The 15,768-nt window shown below is 41.8% G+C and overlaps 1 protein-coding gene across 4 annotated transcripts in view; it reads left to right on the forward strand.

Annotated features, from left to right (window-relative positions):
* Positions 1-15,768, forward strand: part of ARMH3 (armadillo like helical domain containing 3) — a 60,950-nt gene that overhangs the window by 17,923 nt on the left and 27,259 nt on the right. For all 4 annotated transcript variants that reach the window (XM_075612410.1, XM_075612409.1, XM_075612412.1 and 1 more), the window contains exons 12-18: positions 1,834-1,894; positions 2,656-2,702; positions 5,209-5,284; positions 9,055-9,145; positions 12,658-12,759; positions 13,335-13,393; positions 15,113-15,178. In XM_075612410.1, the coding sequence (XP_075468525.1) occupies positions 1,834-1,894; positions 2,656-2,702; positions 5,209-5,284; positions 9,055-9,145; positions 12,658-12,759; positions 13,335-13,393; positions 15,113-15,178 (502 nt within the window). The remainder of the gene's footprint in view (positions 1-1,833; positions 1,895-2,655; positions 2,703-5,208; positions 5,285-9,054; positions 9,146-12,657; positions 12,760-13,334; positions 13,394-15,112; positions 15,179-15,768) is intronic.

Below are 15,768 nucleotides of genomic sequence, written 5' to 3' on the forward strand. Positions count from 1 at the left end.
CGTTCTTGTCATAGCTGCAAAGCCTGCATACATTCATTTTTATTCACTAATCTCACTTCATTTTTATTTTTTGGTCACTACTTTTTTTTCCCCCATTTTGGTCTCCCCAGTCTTTTTTTAAAATGAAAGCTTAAAGTCACTTAAAGCTTCCTCAGAGTCAGACGGCACTGTTACTGCAATGTTGAGCAAAGCTTTTTCTAATCAGGCAACTTGGGTCTAAAACATGTATCTAACAATGTTCACTATAGAGCTTAAAGTAGTGGTTTCCAAACTTTTTTGTTTTGTTAAGGAATCCTATGTGAGATTGTGGGGAACCACAACCCTCTCTAATAGCGCGTCTGAGATCAGATGCATTGTAAGGAACCCCAACCCTCTCTAATAGCGCGTCTGAGATCAGATGCTTTGTAAGGAACCTCGACCCTCTCAAATAGCGCGACTGAGATCAGATGCATTGTAAATTCTTTTGTATTTGGTACCATTTCCAAATTGCAGGGAACCCTTTATGTCCGGGGAACCCAAGGGTTCCTAAGAACCCTGTTTGAAAAACACTGCCTGAAATGCTGCTGTTTGTACACGACTAAGGCTCACAGCCTAACATTTCAGAAACCGAATTACTGTATGTCTCCAGTAATCTGACTGTGCAGAATGGTCTCAGCAGCAGCATGAGGAATCTCGTGGGGGATCAATTGTAATCTGCTTATTTCTGTGTCGTGATGTAATTAGTTGTGAAGGGTCAGTTCTTCTCTCGTCACAATTCTGCCCCATCAGTTAAAACGCAGAGCGCAAACTGTGTATAGAATATAGAAAATAATCTTTTCCTTATGCATGTTGAATGTATCCTTTCTGTGGAGCTGGTAAAGATGTGGAGTTTTGTGGTTTACACAAGACCTGCATCCCGCTGTATGCGTCTGTAACATGCTTGTTTAATGCATTAATGAGGAAATAATAATAAGAACTGGAACTAGAGGTAACAATGTTAGGGGAAGTATCCACACAGGTCATTTTATACTAGACTTATGTCTGCACAAAGTCTTTGTAGCATATATAATGGTTATTCCGTTTTTGTGAGTTATAGTTGTTTCCCCCCCCCCCCCCCCGATAATAAGAATTATACGAATAGTTTGACGCATATCAGTACAATTCAATATGATAATATTAACAATGTCAAAAAATTACTAAAATAAGCATACTAATTAGAAGAAAGCTAAATCGTTGTAATTCAACCACCATTAGGTACGTATTTGTAACACAGTGGGACTTACATACTGTACTAAGATAATGGATGTATATTTTTTGTGCGTCAATTTTTGTGTTAAAAAGTAGTACTGTATAAAACTTCATAAAATGTGCTATCTATGAAGATGGTTATGTGACTTCATACATTTTGATAGACTGCATAATGAAATGTCCGTACTGCGTCAAATACATGTTTGGTTCATACATATCGACTTAATTCTGTGCTATCAAATAAACCTACTTTGTAGGTGTTATGCCAGGTTCGGAGCTGAACCATCTGATCCAGATCTGGGCACTTACTGGTTCCCGAGATAGCTACCTTTTTTTTGGTGCCGGTGTCTCCCATGTAGAAATCAATATGGCTACAGGATCGTCCAATAGGAAGCCACAAACGATAACGTTGAGGCTTCCTATTGGCCTGCAGAACACCCTCCTCCTTAGGGGAGTAGGGTAGGAGAGATTGAGAGAGGGGCCTGTAGAACTGCTACAACCCCCCGCCCCCAGGTCCAATTAAGTAAACAAATAATAATAACTCTACCAGGCGGATATCCGCTTTAATTTACTTTCCATTTTAATTTACATCGTCTTCTTTCTCAGGCAGTACAGAGACAAGGAAGAAGAAAACCAGACTGGCTTTTTCTCTGCATTAACAAACATGGTGAGATCTGAGCATTGTTCCTTGCACGCTGGGTATTGTTGGAGGATTTCTGAGTACTCCAAAAGTTTTAAACAGTAACAAGTAACAGAGTGCAAGAGCTCAGAAACTTTACAAGACTGTGACCTTCCAAATAAGTGTCTCGGGTTCAGGACCCTCTGGGAGCAAATTATAACAACAGCACTGCTCACTAAGCCTTTGACTGACCTGCTTCCATTTTTAACATGTTAGAAGTTTATTTAACTATAAAGTTCTAAATACATTTCCTTTGAACGATGTAAAGATATTTTTATTTCTTCATAAAGTTTTACCTCTTCAATTCAGTACAGTAGGTGTTATTTTCAAGAACCTCTATACCAAGGGTGACCAAATCCCATCTTAAAGGGCCACCACTAGGCCAGGTGTTGAGGCTATCCCTGCTTCATCACATATGGCTCAGCCATTTTGACTGAGCCACTGATTGAGCCAACTGTGCTGAAGCAAGGATATCCCCAACACCTGGCCTGTTGGTGGCCCTTTAGAACTGGAGTTGGCCACCCCTGCTCTATTCTAATCCACGTCTGTAATTTAGTGGCTGGTGTTGTATATGATTTCCCAAGCGTCTCTTAAATGTACAGACTGCAGAACCTGATTTGTCATTTAATAAAATACATTATGAAATGTGAGTCTCACTCATGACGTTTGCTTTGACATAATGTTTTAACGTAACGATTTCTTTTTCAAGCTCTATTCTATATACGTTGCAATTTATTCTGTATCCACAGGTGGGCAGCATGTTCATAGCAGACGCCGATGAGAAACTCTCCGTACAGTAAGCATTTATATTCGCTGTGGCTTATAACATTACATCAAATAGGAATGATTTTTATTTTCCATAGGTTTTACGCACTTTGTGATGAATGTGAATACCTGATTATGCCTATATATAAAAGTAATTATTAGCCAGCAGGCATGGCTATATAATGGACACAATTCTAAAGCCATACTCACTAAGCCGAGATCAGCGTATCGTACCTCAATTTGGCATCAGCTGCCATTGACTTGGATCGGGGTGCGGTAGCCCGCAACGTGGCTTAGTGAATCCTGGTCTTAATGGCTTGGTGCAGGGGTTCTCAATTGCAGACCTCAACACCCCCTTCCAACAGGTCAGATTTTAAGGCAATCCAAGCTTCAGCACAGGTAGCTCAGTCTTCTACCCTTGGCTTAGTGTTTAGCTTCTTAGTCTCGTATGCAATCGTCTGAAGTTGCTTCCTCATCGGGAAGAATTTAGCCCCAGCAGAGGAATGCTGTTGCACAGAATATTGAACGAAGAACTTGTAGTGAATACAATTCTATAAATAATTAAATGACCTTTTATAATATTTTATCTTGGGTGAATGTGTCATTCAAAACAACTTGACAGGTGAATTTTGCTGCAGGTTATTCAAAATTAATTGGACAAAGGTTCAGTGGACTCCCTGTCTGGATCCATGAGGACCACATTTCATTCCAGCACAGATACTGCTGCATTCATAAATTACAACTTCAGTTCTAAATCACACGGCTCTTTAAATAATCACCCGGCTCTTTAAATTAATGACTACTTAGAAACACATGCCATCATTCTAATTATTTCTGTATCTAAAGTTAAATGTGTGCTAGTTTTAGCATAGGATAGAGGAACAAAGTTCATCAATAGTGCGCAAATGACCATAGAGGAAACAGTTTTCATAACATCCATATAGGATTTCTTGATTGAAGATAGAGTGAAGCAGGCATATAACAATGAAGTGAGTATATGGTATATAGGTGAGCGTAATGTATTGGACATATATATTGAAGTCCTAGGGGTGCTGTGAATGGAGAACGATTAGCTCCACCACACCACACCTAATAGGGACAATGTCACACACGCTTGCAACCACCTAATGTATACCTTCCAGTATAAATAAAGGGTAAAACTCACATGAAAAAAGCCTGTATTCTTCTTGTCTTGAGGCGTGCATCCGTAATGGCAGTAGATCAGTGAGGATTCCGCACGAAGCAGTGTATCAGAGCACAGCCATGTAATGATAGGATGACAGCTTTGAAGTAAAAAGTTTTTCTTTATTTGGACACCGTGGTGCAGACAGAGCTACCCTCCATTTCTGTCTGCACCACGGTGTCCAAATAAAGAAAAACTTTTTACTTCAAAGCTGTCATCCTATCATTACATGGCTGTGCTCTGATACACTGCTTCGTGCGGAATCCTCACTAGTTTTAGCATAGTATGGCAAACATGAGAATCTGTGAACACCCCTTATTTACATCTGAAGTTGAAAAAAGCTACACCCATTTCTGATGTCTAATAAAATGTACTACAAACTGCAATTGTAAAATATCCTTTGCGTCTCTTTCTATAGATTACTCCAGCATAACAGTACTCGGCATTCTGGTTTTAGCACATAAAAAGAAATGTTTATTTTGAAGATAAATACTCACATATAAAAATAGTACCAAATGGTGATGACGTTTAAAGAAGTTATGATATCTTCAAAGATGGTTGCATATTATTTTGTTCCTGAGTGGAAGCCTTCTGTTTGACCTTGGTATTATGATGTTAAACCTGGTTCCTTCTCTCTTCCTCTGTGTAATCCCTCTCCCATCCTTTTGGGTGTAATCCTTCTCTCTTCTCTACCAACTACATCTATCAGTATTTATCCAGATAATATGCCTTAGTCGGCCCTAGCTTTTGCTAATTCTATTACCAGATTAGGTCCTATAGCTCAAACCTGATGTTATATCTGATAAGGAACTGCCCACCCTCCATACAAGTTTATTACCAAATATGGCATGTATACTGGAAAGATTTTAGAACTCCGTATTAATCCAACCTGATGCCACAACCTCTTGCAATTGCATCATCTCTAACCACAATTGTCTATGGTCACTCAAATGTCACCCGCAGGGCCCCCCTTGCTCAAATAATCCTACATAGCTGCAATCCCATTATAACTTCAAATCCTATCCTAATGTGACTGAATCTACAGAAGATATTAATTAACCACCGTTAGAATAATATATTGTAGAAGTGTGATATAATATGTATAGAAAATAATTCTTGCAAATCTTAATAATATCATGCATGGCATTCCGTTTTTATAGCCCTGATTCAAACCTAATTACAATATAATAATGTAACGGAACTGGAATTCTTACAACAATTAAGCCTGGTTTCTGCAGGTCTGGGGGGCTTTTACTGTCCTGGTAGTAGGATTATTTGTTTAGTGTACTTGGGGGCATTAGGTAATTCTATTTTTAGCCGCTTTGTATTGATTATAATTGACTGTCCTCCACAGAACTAATGAGGCCATCCTGCTAGCACTGTATGAAGCAGTGCACCTAAACAGGAACTTCATAACCGTTTTGGCCCAGGTTAGTTCATTTTGTTTTCTTTCTTGGCTTCATAGAACTTTAGTTACATTTTTACCGTATTGTTATCAAGTAAAGAAAAAGTTTAATGTTTACATACAGCCATCACAGTAGACATTGGGTTGAATATTCACAGAGGCTAACTGCAAGTGATGAATGACATGCACCTAGATTTCAGTGTATAAATACTGTCTGTAGCATTACATATCATATATTTGCTGATATGATTTAAAAAATTCTTATTTGACTGCACACAAAGTCAAAACATTTAATTACACGAGTTGCTCTTAGACTTGTTCTGTAGCCGGCGTTCTGTGGACACTGCTTCCTGAACTCTGTACTACATGAGAGATCCTACCATGTACAGTAGCAAATGCGCATAGTTAAGTAACTCAACATAGATGGGGAAAATGTTGCATGTACAGTAGTGTTTTTTTGTTGTTTTTTTTTGTTGAGTTAGATCAGGAAAGACTAAAGAATCTCTATGTACGACTTAAAGGAGAGATGGTGTGTGGGGGGGGATACAATAGAATTGAAGTATAGAAACGAAAGTATATCAAAAGTTTTGAAAAGATACCGTACAGGAGAGAAGCTGATTCTAGAGAAAGAAGTACTGTACTAGAACAAGATGTCTTGCTCTGAAACCCGAGGTTGGGTGGATCAGTGGAAGCAATTCATGGAAAGGGTGATCAATTCCTAGAATAGTCCCCCCAACAGAGGCCAATACTGCAAGGTAATTGCAAAATGTTTGGTGTAGACATAAGGTTATCCTAATGAAAGAAACCAAAGTGTCTGATGTTTTACAACAGATGGGACATGGGCTGGCTAGGTGTCTATCTCTGTGTCTATCTCGCGCTCTCTGTGTCTATCTCGCGCTCTCTGTGTCTATCTCGCGCTCTCTGTGTCTATCTCGCGCTCTCTGTGTCTATCTCGCGCTCTTTGTGTCTATCTCGCGCTCTCCGTGTCTATCTCGCGCTCTCTGTGTGTCTTTCGTTGCTGGGTTTCAGGATTGTGTAATCCTTACCCTTTTGTCTGTTTGGATTCCCCTGTTGCTGACCCCGTACCGTGACCCTGACCTCGCTACTTTCTGCCTGCCCTGACCTTTTTGCCTGTTTACTGGACTGTGCACCACAGCCGCCTGCCCTGACCCCTGCCTGCTTACCGACTTCGGATACTCTAACAGGACTCTTTCCCTGGGCTTTGGTCGGTTATTCTGCATCACTACCCTCAGCCCTGCGGGTCCGCTTCCTGATTAGAGACGAGCATCGCCATAATCTTTGACTGAGCCACTGATTGAGCCACCTGTGCTGAAGCAGGGATATCCTGAAAACCTGACCTGTTGGTGACCCTTGAGGACTGGAGTTACTCACCCATAGGCTAATGGGTGAACAGCATCTTGCTTTTACAGTTAAACACACAATTGACCCTCACAAATATTACCATGGGGCAGCTGGATGCTGGGCTCATCCCTTGTGTTATTGTCTGTTGACATGGGTAGAATGTAGTGATATTAAAGGCAGAACACCAAAGCATGAGCTATACATCATGTATATTTTAATAAGTGGTACTATTCCATACAGTATGATGCATTCCGATACTGCAAGACACCGTAAGTAAGTATGGGTCTTTATCTTCACCACGTAATTACTCCTAGCTACGTTACCAGCACTGAATTGTCCTACCTTTTAACGTGCTGTTGGTCATAAAACCTCCAATCACTGCTGCTCATGCTTTAATTCCTAACTTAGCTTTATTCAGGAGTGGGTGATTACTCCATTGCCATATTACCGTGCTCCACCATATTACATAATATGTACAGCTATGGATTCCAATGACCAATTGAGTATTATCCCCCCCCAAACTACTGCCATTTTTCATTATGCTGTTGTACACCTGATAGTTTCCTGACTATAAATGGATTGTACCTGTGTAATCCTCAATATTGCTATTAATATTGAGTGGTTATGAAATGCCTGCAGCACAATGTGACAGAAAATGTGAGATTCTGCAACCGTACTGTGACAAGGAGCGAAGACTCAGTGCCTGCCTGTACTATACAGGAGCAGGCGACAGCTTTTAATCAGCAGAAAATAGAACTTCTAAAGAGAAACAGGTGTCTGAATAACAGGACAAATACTAGCTATAGAAAGCAGGGATACGATTACTGACAAGCAGATGTTTTAGTGCTACTTTTTTATGGGGAGACCAGGGATCCCAACTTTTATCTAAAAATCTTAGTCTATAAAAGTTATTATCGTTTCCTCAACCACTCATTGGCTATATCATAACATTTCGTTTTTACAAACGTTATCTTACAAGCAGTACAAAGCTGTGTGTGCTTGGCACGTAACGGTCACAAGTCATTCTTTCAGATGTCTGATTTTCTTTCTCTAACTTGTGAAACATCCCATTCTCTCAGCCTGCGCAGTGCTGGAAGGCATTAGCGACATTGTTATGAATGTTATTTTGGCCTCTGTCACTGAATGAAAAGGACATGTCTCAAGTTATCCGATGTACCCTGTATTATCAATGTTCTTCTCTCTGTGTCTCTCTTGTCGCTCTCTGTGTCTATCTCGCGCTCTCTGTGTCTATCTTTTGTCGCTCTCTGTGTCTATCTCGCGCTCTGTGTCTATCTTGCGCTCTCTGTATCTATCTCGCGCTCTCTGTGTCTATCTCGCGCTCTCTGTGTCTATCTCGCGCTCTCTGTGTCTATCTCGCACTCTCTGTGTCTATCTTTTGTCGCTTTCTATGTCTATCTCGCGCTCTCTGTCTATCTCGCGCTCTCTGTGTCTATCTCTCGCTCTCTGTGTCTATCTCGCGCTCTCTGTGTCTATCTGGCGCTCTCTGTGTCTATCTGGCGCTCTCTGTGTCTATCTCGCGCTCTCTGTGTCTATCTCGCGCTTTCTGTGTCTATCTCGTGCTCTCTGTGTCTATCTCGCGCTCTCTGTGTCTATCGCGCGCTCTCTGTGTCTATCTCGCGCTCTCTTTGTCTATCTCGCGCTCTCTGTGTCTATCTCGCGCTCTCTGTGTCTATCTCGCGCTCTCTGTGTCTATCTCGCGCTCTCTGTGTCTATCTCGCGCTCTCTGTGTCTATCTCGCGCTCTCTGTGTCTATCTCTCGCTCTCTGTGTCTATCTCGCGCTCTCTGTGTCTATCTGGCGCTCTCTGTGTCTATCTGGCGCTCTCTGTGTCTATCTGGCGCTCTCTGTGTCTATCGCGCGCTCTCTGTGTCTATCGCGCGCTCTCTGTGTCTATCTCGCGCTCTCTTTGTCTATCTCGCGCTCTCTGTGTCTATCGCGCGCTCTCTGTGTCTATCTCGCGCTCTCTTTGTCTATCTCGCGCTCTCTGTGTCTATCTCGCGCTCTCTGTGTCTATCTCGCGCTCTCTGTGTCTATCTCGCGCTCTCTGTGTCTATCTCGCGCTCTCTGTGTCTATCTCGCGCTCTTTGTGTCTATCTCGCGTTCTCCGTGTCTATCGCGCGCTCTCTGTGTGTCTTTCGTTGCTGGGTTTCAGGGATGTGTAAACCTTAGCATGCAGTTAGGAGATGATCCATATACTGAAGAGTATAGTTGAGGTCAGCATATTTAACTAACCATATATTGGTCAGACAAGGCATTTGAACAGGTTACCTTTTCAACTTGTAAACCGCAGGGATATTAGGTTTCCTGAATATAAAGTATACGGTCTTGGTTTGATCTGCAAACATGTAGATGTATTTTTTTTTTTTTGCACATTACTCTTTCATCTGTCCCTATTTATTGTTCCTGCCTTTAGAGTCATCCTGAGATGGGTTTAGTTCCCGTACCGATCAGCCCAATTCCTACAACGCCAACAACCCCACTGGGTACAACACCTTCCTCAGACGGTACATTTTTTATTGTGTCATTGAATGTATGTCCAGTTTGTATATATCATTAAGCACATGCTGCTTCATTGTGACATGCACAATAAATAAAAATGCCTTTTGTTACTATGTTACCCTGCTGCAATAAGGAGCAGTCTTCTCTTATTTGGAGACCTCATTTACTCAATGTAAAACTTAATGTCCCATTCATGGCGATAATGCGCATGGGTAGCTCCGCCCATCAGTCTTTAGTAGGACAGAAAAAAAGCTTCTACAGGTGTGCTATACAAAGCTCCTCCTCTCACCTGTAGTCAGTCATTTTTCTGTCCGCAGTAGAGTAGGTTTGTTGTTTTTTGGACACTCGCCCCAGGACTACCAATGTAGTTCAGCCAGCGAAGGAGTTCTCTCGGCTTCTCTCTCCTCTGCTGATGCTCCAGTGTCGCGTCATAGGACAGCTATCCGTTGGCAGACATAAAATTATCTACAGATTATATGGCAGAGGCATCATTTGACGCGGTTTGTCTTGCATCAAGATCTATGGCTCTTTAGTGGCTGCAAAAAGATCCCTATGGTTGAGGCCATGGATGGTAGACGTAGCCTCAAAGAATACCTCATCCATATTACCTTTTGCAGGAAAATATTTGTTTGGTAAACAATTAGACTATATAATTTCAAAGGTATAAGGATGAAAAAGTTATTTCCTTCCACGGGAGAGGAGATTCAGACGTCCCTATTACTCGGGATACCAGCCTGATCTGATAAATTATAGAGGCCAGGTCATATCAGATCCTAGAAGACCTGTCTCAAGACAATCTACTTGGAGAGGAGGTCAGAATAATCTTTTTCGGGGCTGCAGAAGTAGAGGAACGTCAAGAGAAAGGGCCTTCTGAAATAAGGCGAGCCCAACAGTTGTGAGTAGGAGGAAGACTAGTGGCATTCAGGACTGTGTGGGCTCAGACAATAGAGGACAGGTGGGTCCTTTAACTTCTTGCCACATGATACCACCCGAGTTCAGGGATATGCCAAAGGCAGACCGATACTTAATTTCACGGCTCTCAAGAAGCAGAGAGCCAAGAGAAGCATTAGAGCAAGCATTGAAGAATTTACAACAAGACAAGGTTTTTGTAAAGGTTCCACCTTCCGAAAGAAGAAAAGGTGTGTACTCAACACTTTTTCTGATTAAAAAAAAGACCTCTGGAGCATACAAAGCAGTCTTGGGTCTAAGAAAGGTCAACACATTCCTAAAAGTGACAAGATTCAAGATGGAGTTCTTAAGATCGGTCATTATACGATTCAGACGATTGGTTAGCCTCTATAGATCTCAAAGATGCAGATCAACACATTTCCCATAGTATAAAAGCATCAAAGATTTCTTGGATTCATTGTAGGAAAATAAAATTTCCAATACACAGCCCTGCCTTTCGGACTTGCTATGTCCCCCAGGACACTTTACGAAAGTACTAATTACCCTTTTGGCAGGAGCAAGAAAATGGGATAGAGATCTATACTTATCTGGCCAATCTGCTTATAAGAGCCAGGGACAAAGATCAACTTAAGGGACATACCGAAGCAGTCTTACAGCTGCTAGAGACTCATGGTTGGCTAATAGACCTGGAAAAGAGCCAACTAACTCCAGTACAGCCAATAAAATTCCTGAGGATGTTTCAAACAAAAGAAGGGGTAGTCCGGCTACCACAGGAAACGGTGAAAGATCTCACACACAGAGTAAAACAGTTTAGAAAAACAGAAGAAGTATGTGCCTATTAGGCAATAGACGGACCATGGGAACTACCACAGGTACACGACCTGCTGGAACAAGGGCCAATAAAGCACCCAGATCCACAGAGGTTGGCACTAGCAGCTTGGTGATTGAGTGGCAGTTGCTAAAGCAAAAAGGCCTTTCAGAGAAGGTAATTGAGATACTGATCCGTGCCAGAAAGGAGTCAACATCCAATGTATATTACCGGATCTGGTTGAGATTCCTCCAATGGGGCAAGGAAAAAGAGCAGAACTGCATTAATCCTCCTTCAGCAGTGCTAGTTGAATTCCTTTAAACAGGTTTTGAGAAAGGACTTGGCCCCAGCTCCATCAAAGTCCAGGTGTCCGCTTTAACAGCACTATTGGAAAGAGATGTGGCCAGTGAGAGGCTCATTATCAGATTTTTACAAACAGTAAAAAGACTGAGACCTCAAATTCTGAATGTAATACCTACATAGGATCTGTTGCTGCTACTACCGGCAATAGTGGAACCTTGGTTCGAACCATTAGAGAACCTGTCACTAACCATGCTAACACAAAAGACCGTTCCTTGTCGGAATCGGTGAGAAGAGTGGGAGAGTTACATGTATTATCCTGTAAAGAGCTGTTCCTAATTATACATCTAGACAAAATTTTCCCTTAATTCCTGTCACCCATTTCCTACCTAAGGTAGTATCTGCATTTCATCTAAATCTGGAGATTGTCCTGCATCCTTTGTTCCTCAGCCAAAAAATCCAAAGGAGGAACAGCTGCACAAGCTGGAGGTGAAGAGATGTGTCAAACACTATCTGGGGCGGGTGTAGGACTTGAGGAAGTCAGACTATTTGTACTTCCACAAGGTACCAGAAAGGGACAGGCAGCATTGAAGGCTGCCATTGCTCATTTGATCAGCACCTGTCTCTGTGACACATACAGACATTCAGGGAAACAATTTCCTGAACGATTAAAAGATCATTCAGCTAGAGCAGCATATTCAACTAGAGCAATGGCTACATCATGGTCTCCCCGAGCACAAGCATCGCTCGCAGAATTGTGTAAAGCAGCAGTGTTGTCATGGCTTCACACATTTATAAAGCATTATAGACTTGACATCCAATCCTCGGCTGATGCAAGCCAGGACACGGTATTGGAAGTCGTGATACAATAAATTGGCATAAAAGGAATCTGGGCATCTGTTTTTTTGTTCTTCTATTCGGAGTATCGTGTTAATTTTCCCACCCTCAACTGGGCTGCTTGGGTATGTCCCATATGCATTACTGCCATGAACGTTGAATGGGAAAATGGAAAATGTTTTCCTTACCGTTAATTTTCTCTTCCCGGAATAAATTCATGGAGGTGAGTATTTTCCCGTCCAGATTAATAGGTGATAGCCAGGGAAATTTAATTTGGGGAAATCCTAAAACTGACTACAGGTGAGAGGAGGAACCTTTTATATCACACCTGTAGAAGCTTTTTTTTCTGTCTCACTCAAGACTGATGGGCGGAGCTACCCACATGTATCACCACCATGAACTTAGTCCGGGAAAAGAAAATGACGGTAAGGAATACTTTTTCTATGTGCAACCCTCATATCTGCATGTTACTCACTCCTATTTTACTCATTCACCTATTCACCTATTTGCTGTATTTGCAAATTAAACACCTTTAATAAATGTGTTCTGGATCGTTAGATTTTAGATAAGAGAACATTTATGTGTTTTTTTGCTTTGTTTTGTTTTTGTTACTTAGATTTTGGGGAATTTGTCATCAGTGCTTTTTGTTCCTGTTTGTTCCAGGAATGAGTCCCACAGATCTGTCCCTGGATGCGGACGTGCAGACCAGTAACCTGCTCATTACCTTTTTAAAATACAGCTCCATTGTTATGCAGGACACAAAAGGTAAAAATACATTGTGTTCGAATTCTAGTAGGTTCCTGTATACCTTTCATACTCGCTATCAAGCTGCACAGTGTGCCCAGCAACCTACTGTATGCAGGGTGTGCAGAAAGCTTCACTGCATTGTACTGCGTTTCCCTTCACTTAGCATGGCATACAGTGCCGAGCACCTTTTATTATGTGCTGTTTAAGCAGCCAACGATGCAGTGACCTCCATGTTCAGCATGCCCTATTTTCACTCCCGATGTGTCACAATTCACTCGCTCCGTTTGTGTCTCTATTCCTGCGAAGTCTCACGATCCCTCCGACTTGCCACAGAGAGATTGTTTCATAAATGTAGCATGCTTCAATGTGCTCATAGTCAGGTGCACAATGCTACCGAGGTACTAGAGCAGGGGTGGCCAACTGCAGTCTTCAAGGGCCACCAACACGTCAGGGATATAAGGATATATCCCAGCACTGACTGAGCCACTGATGGAACCCCCTGCGCAGGGATATCCTTAAAACCGTACTTGTTGGTGACCCTTGAGGACTACAGGATAGTAATACTAATAATGTTGTATTATCTTTTATTGCAGATGAGCATAGACTTAACAGTGGTAAACTTTGTCTCATTATTCTGACCTGTATAGCTGAGGTAAGTTAAAAAATCAACTGCATCCAAACCTTAAGAGCGACCTTTTTTCCTTTTCTGGATGTTTATTTTGCTTTATAGAAATGAAGCATTTAGTTTTAAAGCGGCAATCCAAGCAGCCTTGACTTTCTTTTAGTTTATTTGTTTACATAGGTTTGAAGCACGGGGTCTCCTGGAGCTGAACCCCATTAATTTCAGCTCCGGGGACCCCCTGCTTTCTGAGATACTTACCTCCGAAGGGGGTGCTGGTATCTCGGAAAAGTTTAAAGCTCCCGCGCCACGCGGGTCAATATGAAGCCGCCCCGGGTGACCTCACGGCCTCCTGGTGGCCCACATGGCGTGGGAACTTTGAAATTTGACCATTACATGAACCCAGCTTGCGAGCCTGAGAAGTTACTGGCACCCCCTAAGGAGGTAAGTGTCTCTGGAAACAGAGGGTCCCACAAATTGGATTGCTGCTTTAAGAATAGGTGTCTGTTGAAAAAAAATAAAAAAAATTTGCTTATTAAAGAACACAATTCAATCTCCTAGTTTTAGAGGGTAATGAGCTGGAGACAGCCACTATAAAAAGGCAATGCTTTAAAGCTAATTAGACTTTTAGATTGGAAAATGAAGCAATTTCCCTTATAAATTCTCCTAACGGTATGCTGTATAGCACGGGTGGTCAACTCCAGTCATCAAGACCCCCCAAACAGGTCAGGTTGACAGGATATCCCAGCTTCAGCACGTGTGGCTCAATCAGAGGCTCGGTCAAAGACTGAGCCACTGATTGAGCCACCTGTGCTGAAGCTGGGATATCCTGAAAACCTGACCTGTTAGTGGCCCTTGAGGACTGGAGTTGGCCACCCAAGCTATATAGAATGGCAGAATTGATACTTGATCATTGCCTACTAAGCCAGTGTAGATACCCACTTAGAATCACATACATAATTTGTTTGGAAAACAATAAGTTAATAGCTCTGAATCCGTTTTTTTGGTCTTCTTCTGACCTTATGTTATTTAATGCTTCCGGGATTAACATAGGGGCATAGGAGTATTTATAAAGTACATGGAGTAAATCAGATTTAGGAGTAATACATTACTCTCTGTTTATTTATACATCCATCGTGTTTGAATTCATTGTATTTGGGACTCTATTGGAGAAGAAAAGAACCCAATCACGGACAGCTGAGCTATGAAATGAATAGCTGTATCACGTAGAGTAGTCTCTACTGCTGAGCTCAACAACAGAGCTCAGCCACGTCATGCACAGTTTTACTTATTGATTGATGATGACGCCCTTTTCATATCATCCAGACAGAGAACTGGGTTTCCAATGTGCTTCAAAACATCATCAACACTAAACTATACTAGAATGCACCAGCATGAGAAGTGGATCATGCATTATATATGTATGCATTTGATGGCTTACTCATCTCTGTTTTTGTAGCACCAATGTGAACGTGTGTATATCCTTTATCTTTTACCAAAAAAAAAACTGGTTTAAATTCCTGCTAAATCTGCTGGACCGTTATGCTTCAGGTGCAGATTAAATGACTTTTAATCCGTAATTGGATGTAAAGCACTATGAGATTAAAGTAGGCAAACTCCTTCTTTAGTGCAAGGTTATTCTATAAATGCGGGCCTTCTGTCAGAAAGTACCACATTCTGTCACAGAATGTCATCTATCCAGAGATGCGCTGCGGCCAGTGAAAAGCTGACACATTGTGTCTGTATGCACAGGATCAATATGCCAACGCCTTTTTACATGATGACAACATGAATTTCCGAGTCAACCTTCACAGAATGGTGAGTGTTACTATTACAGCCGACTTTCACACAAAATATATAATAATTAGCAATTGAATATGGTAACGGAGGTGCAGAGAGAATAAGGGTCTTGCCCAAAACCAAGGCTTCCTACGGTGTCTAACAAAACGAATGAGAAGAACTAATAGTTATAACACTGCATAAAGCGCTCTGTGAGTAAACTGGACATTGTTTCGTCATCCACTCGTTTGGTATCGCATGTTATCCTTTTACAACCACTGTGAGCAGATGTGACCAAAAAATTACAGTGGCGATGTACAAATAATAAAGCACATGCACTATTTAGTGCCAAAATAAACAGCAAACATAAATTGATCTTTAGCTGTGAGCTCCTGTTGTATCGGTAAAACACTGTATGTTTCTGTGCAGCCAATCACATATAATATGAAGGGTTTATGGCAGGGGTGGGCCACTCCAGTCCTCAAGGGCCACCAACAGGTTGGGCTTTCAGATATCCCTGCTTTAGCACAGGTGGCTCAATCAGTGTCTCCGTCTTTGACTGAGCCACCTGTGCTGAAGCAGGGATATCTTGAAACCCTGACCTGTTGGTGGCTGAGAGGACTGGAGTT

The sequence above is a fragment of the Ascaphus truei genome, chromosome 8 (genome assembly GCF_040206685.1).
Source record: "Ascaphus truei isolate aAscTru1 chromosome 8, aAscTru1.hap1, whole genome shotgun sequence".
NCBI lineage: Eukaryota > Metazoa > Chordata > Amphibia > Anura > Ascaphidae > Ascaphus > Ascaphus truei.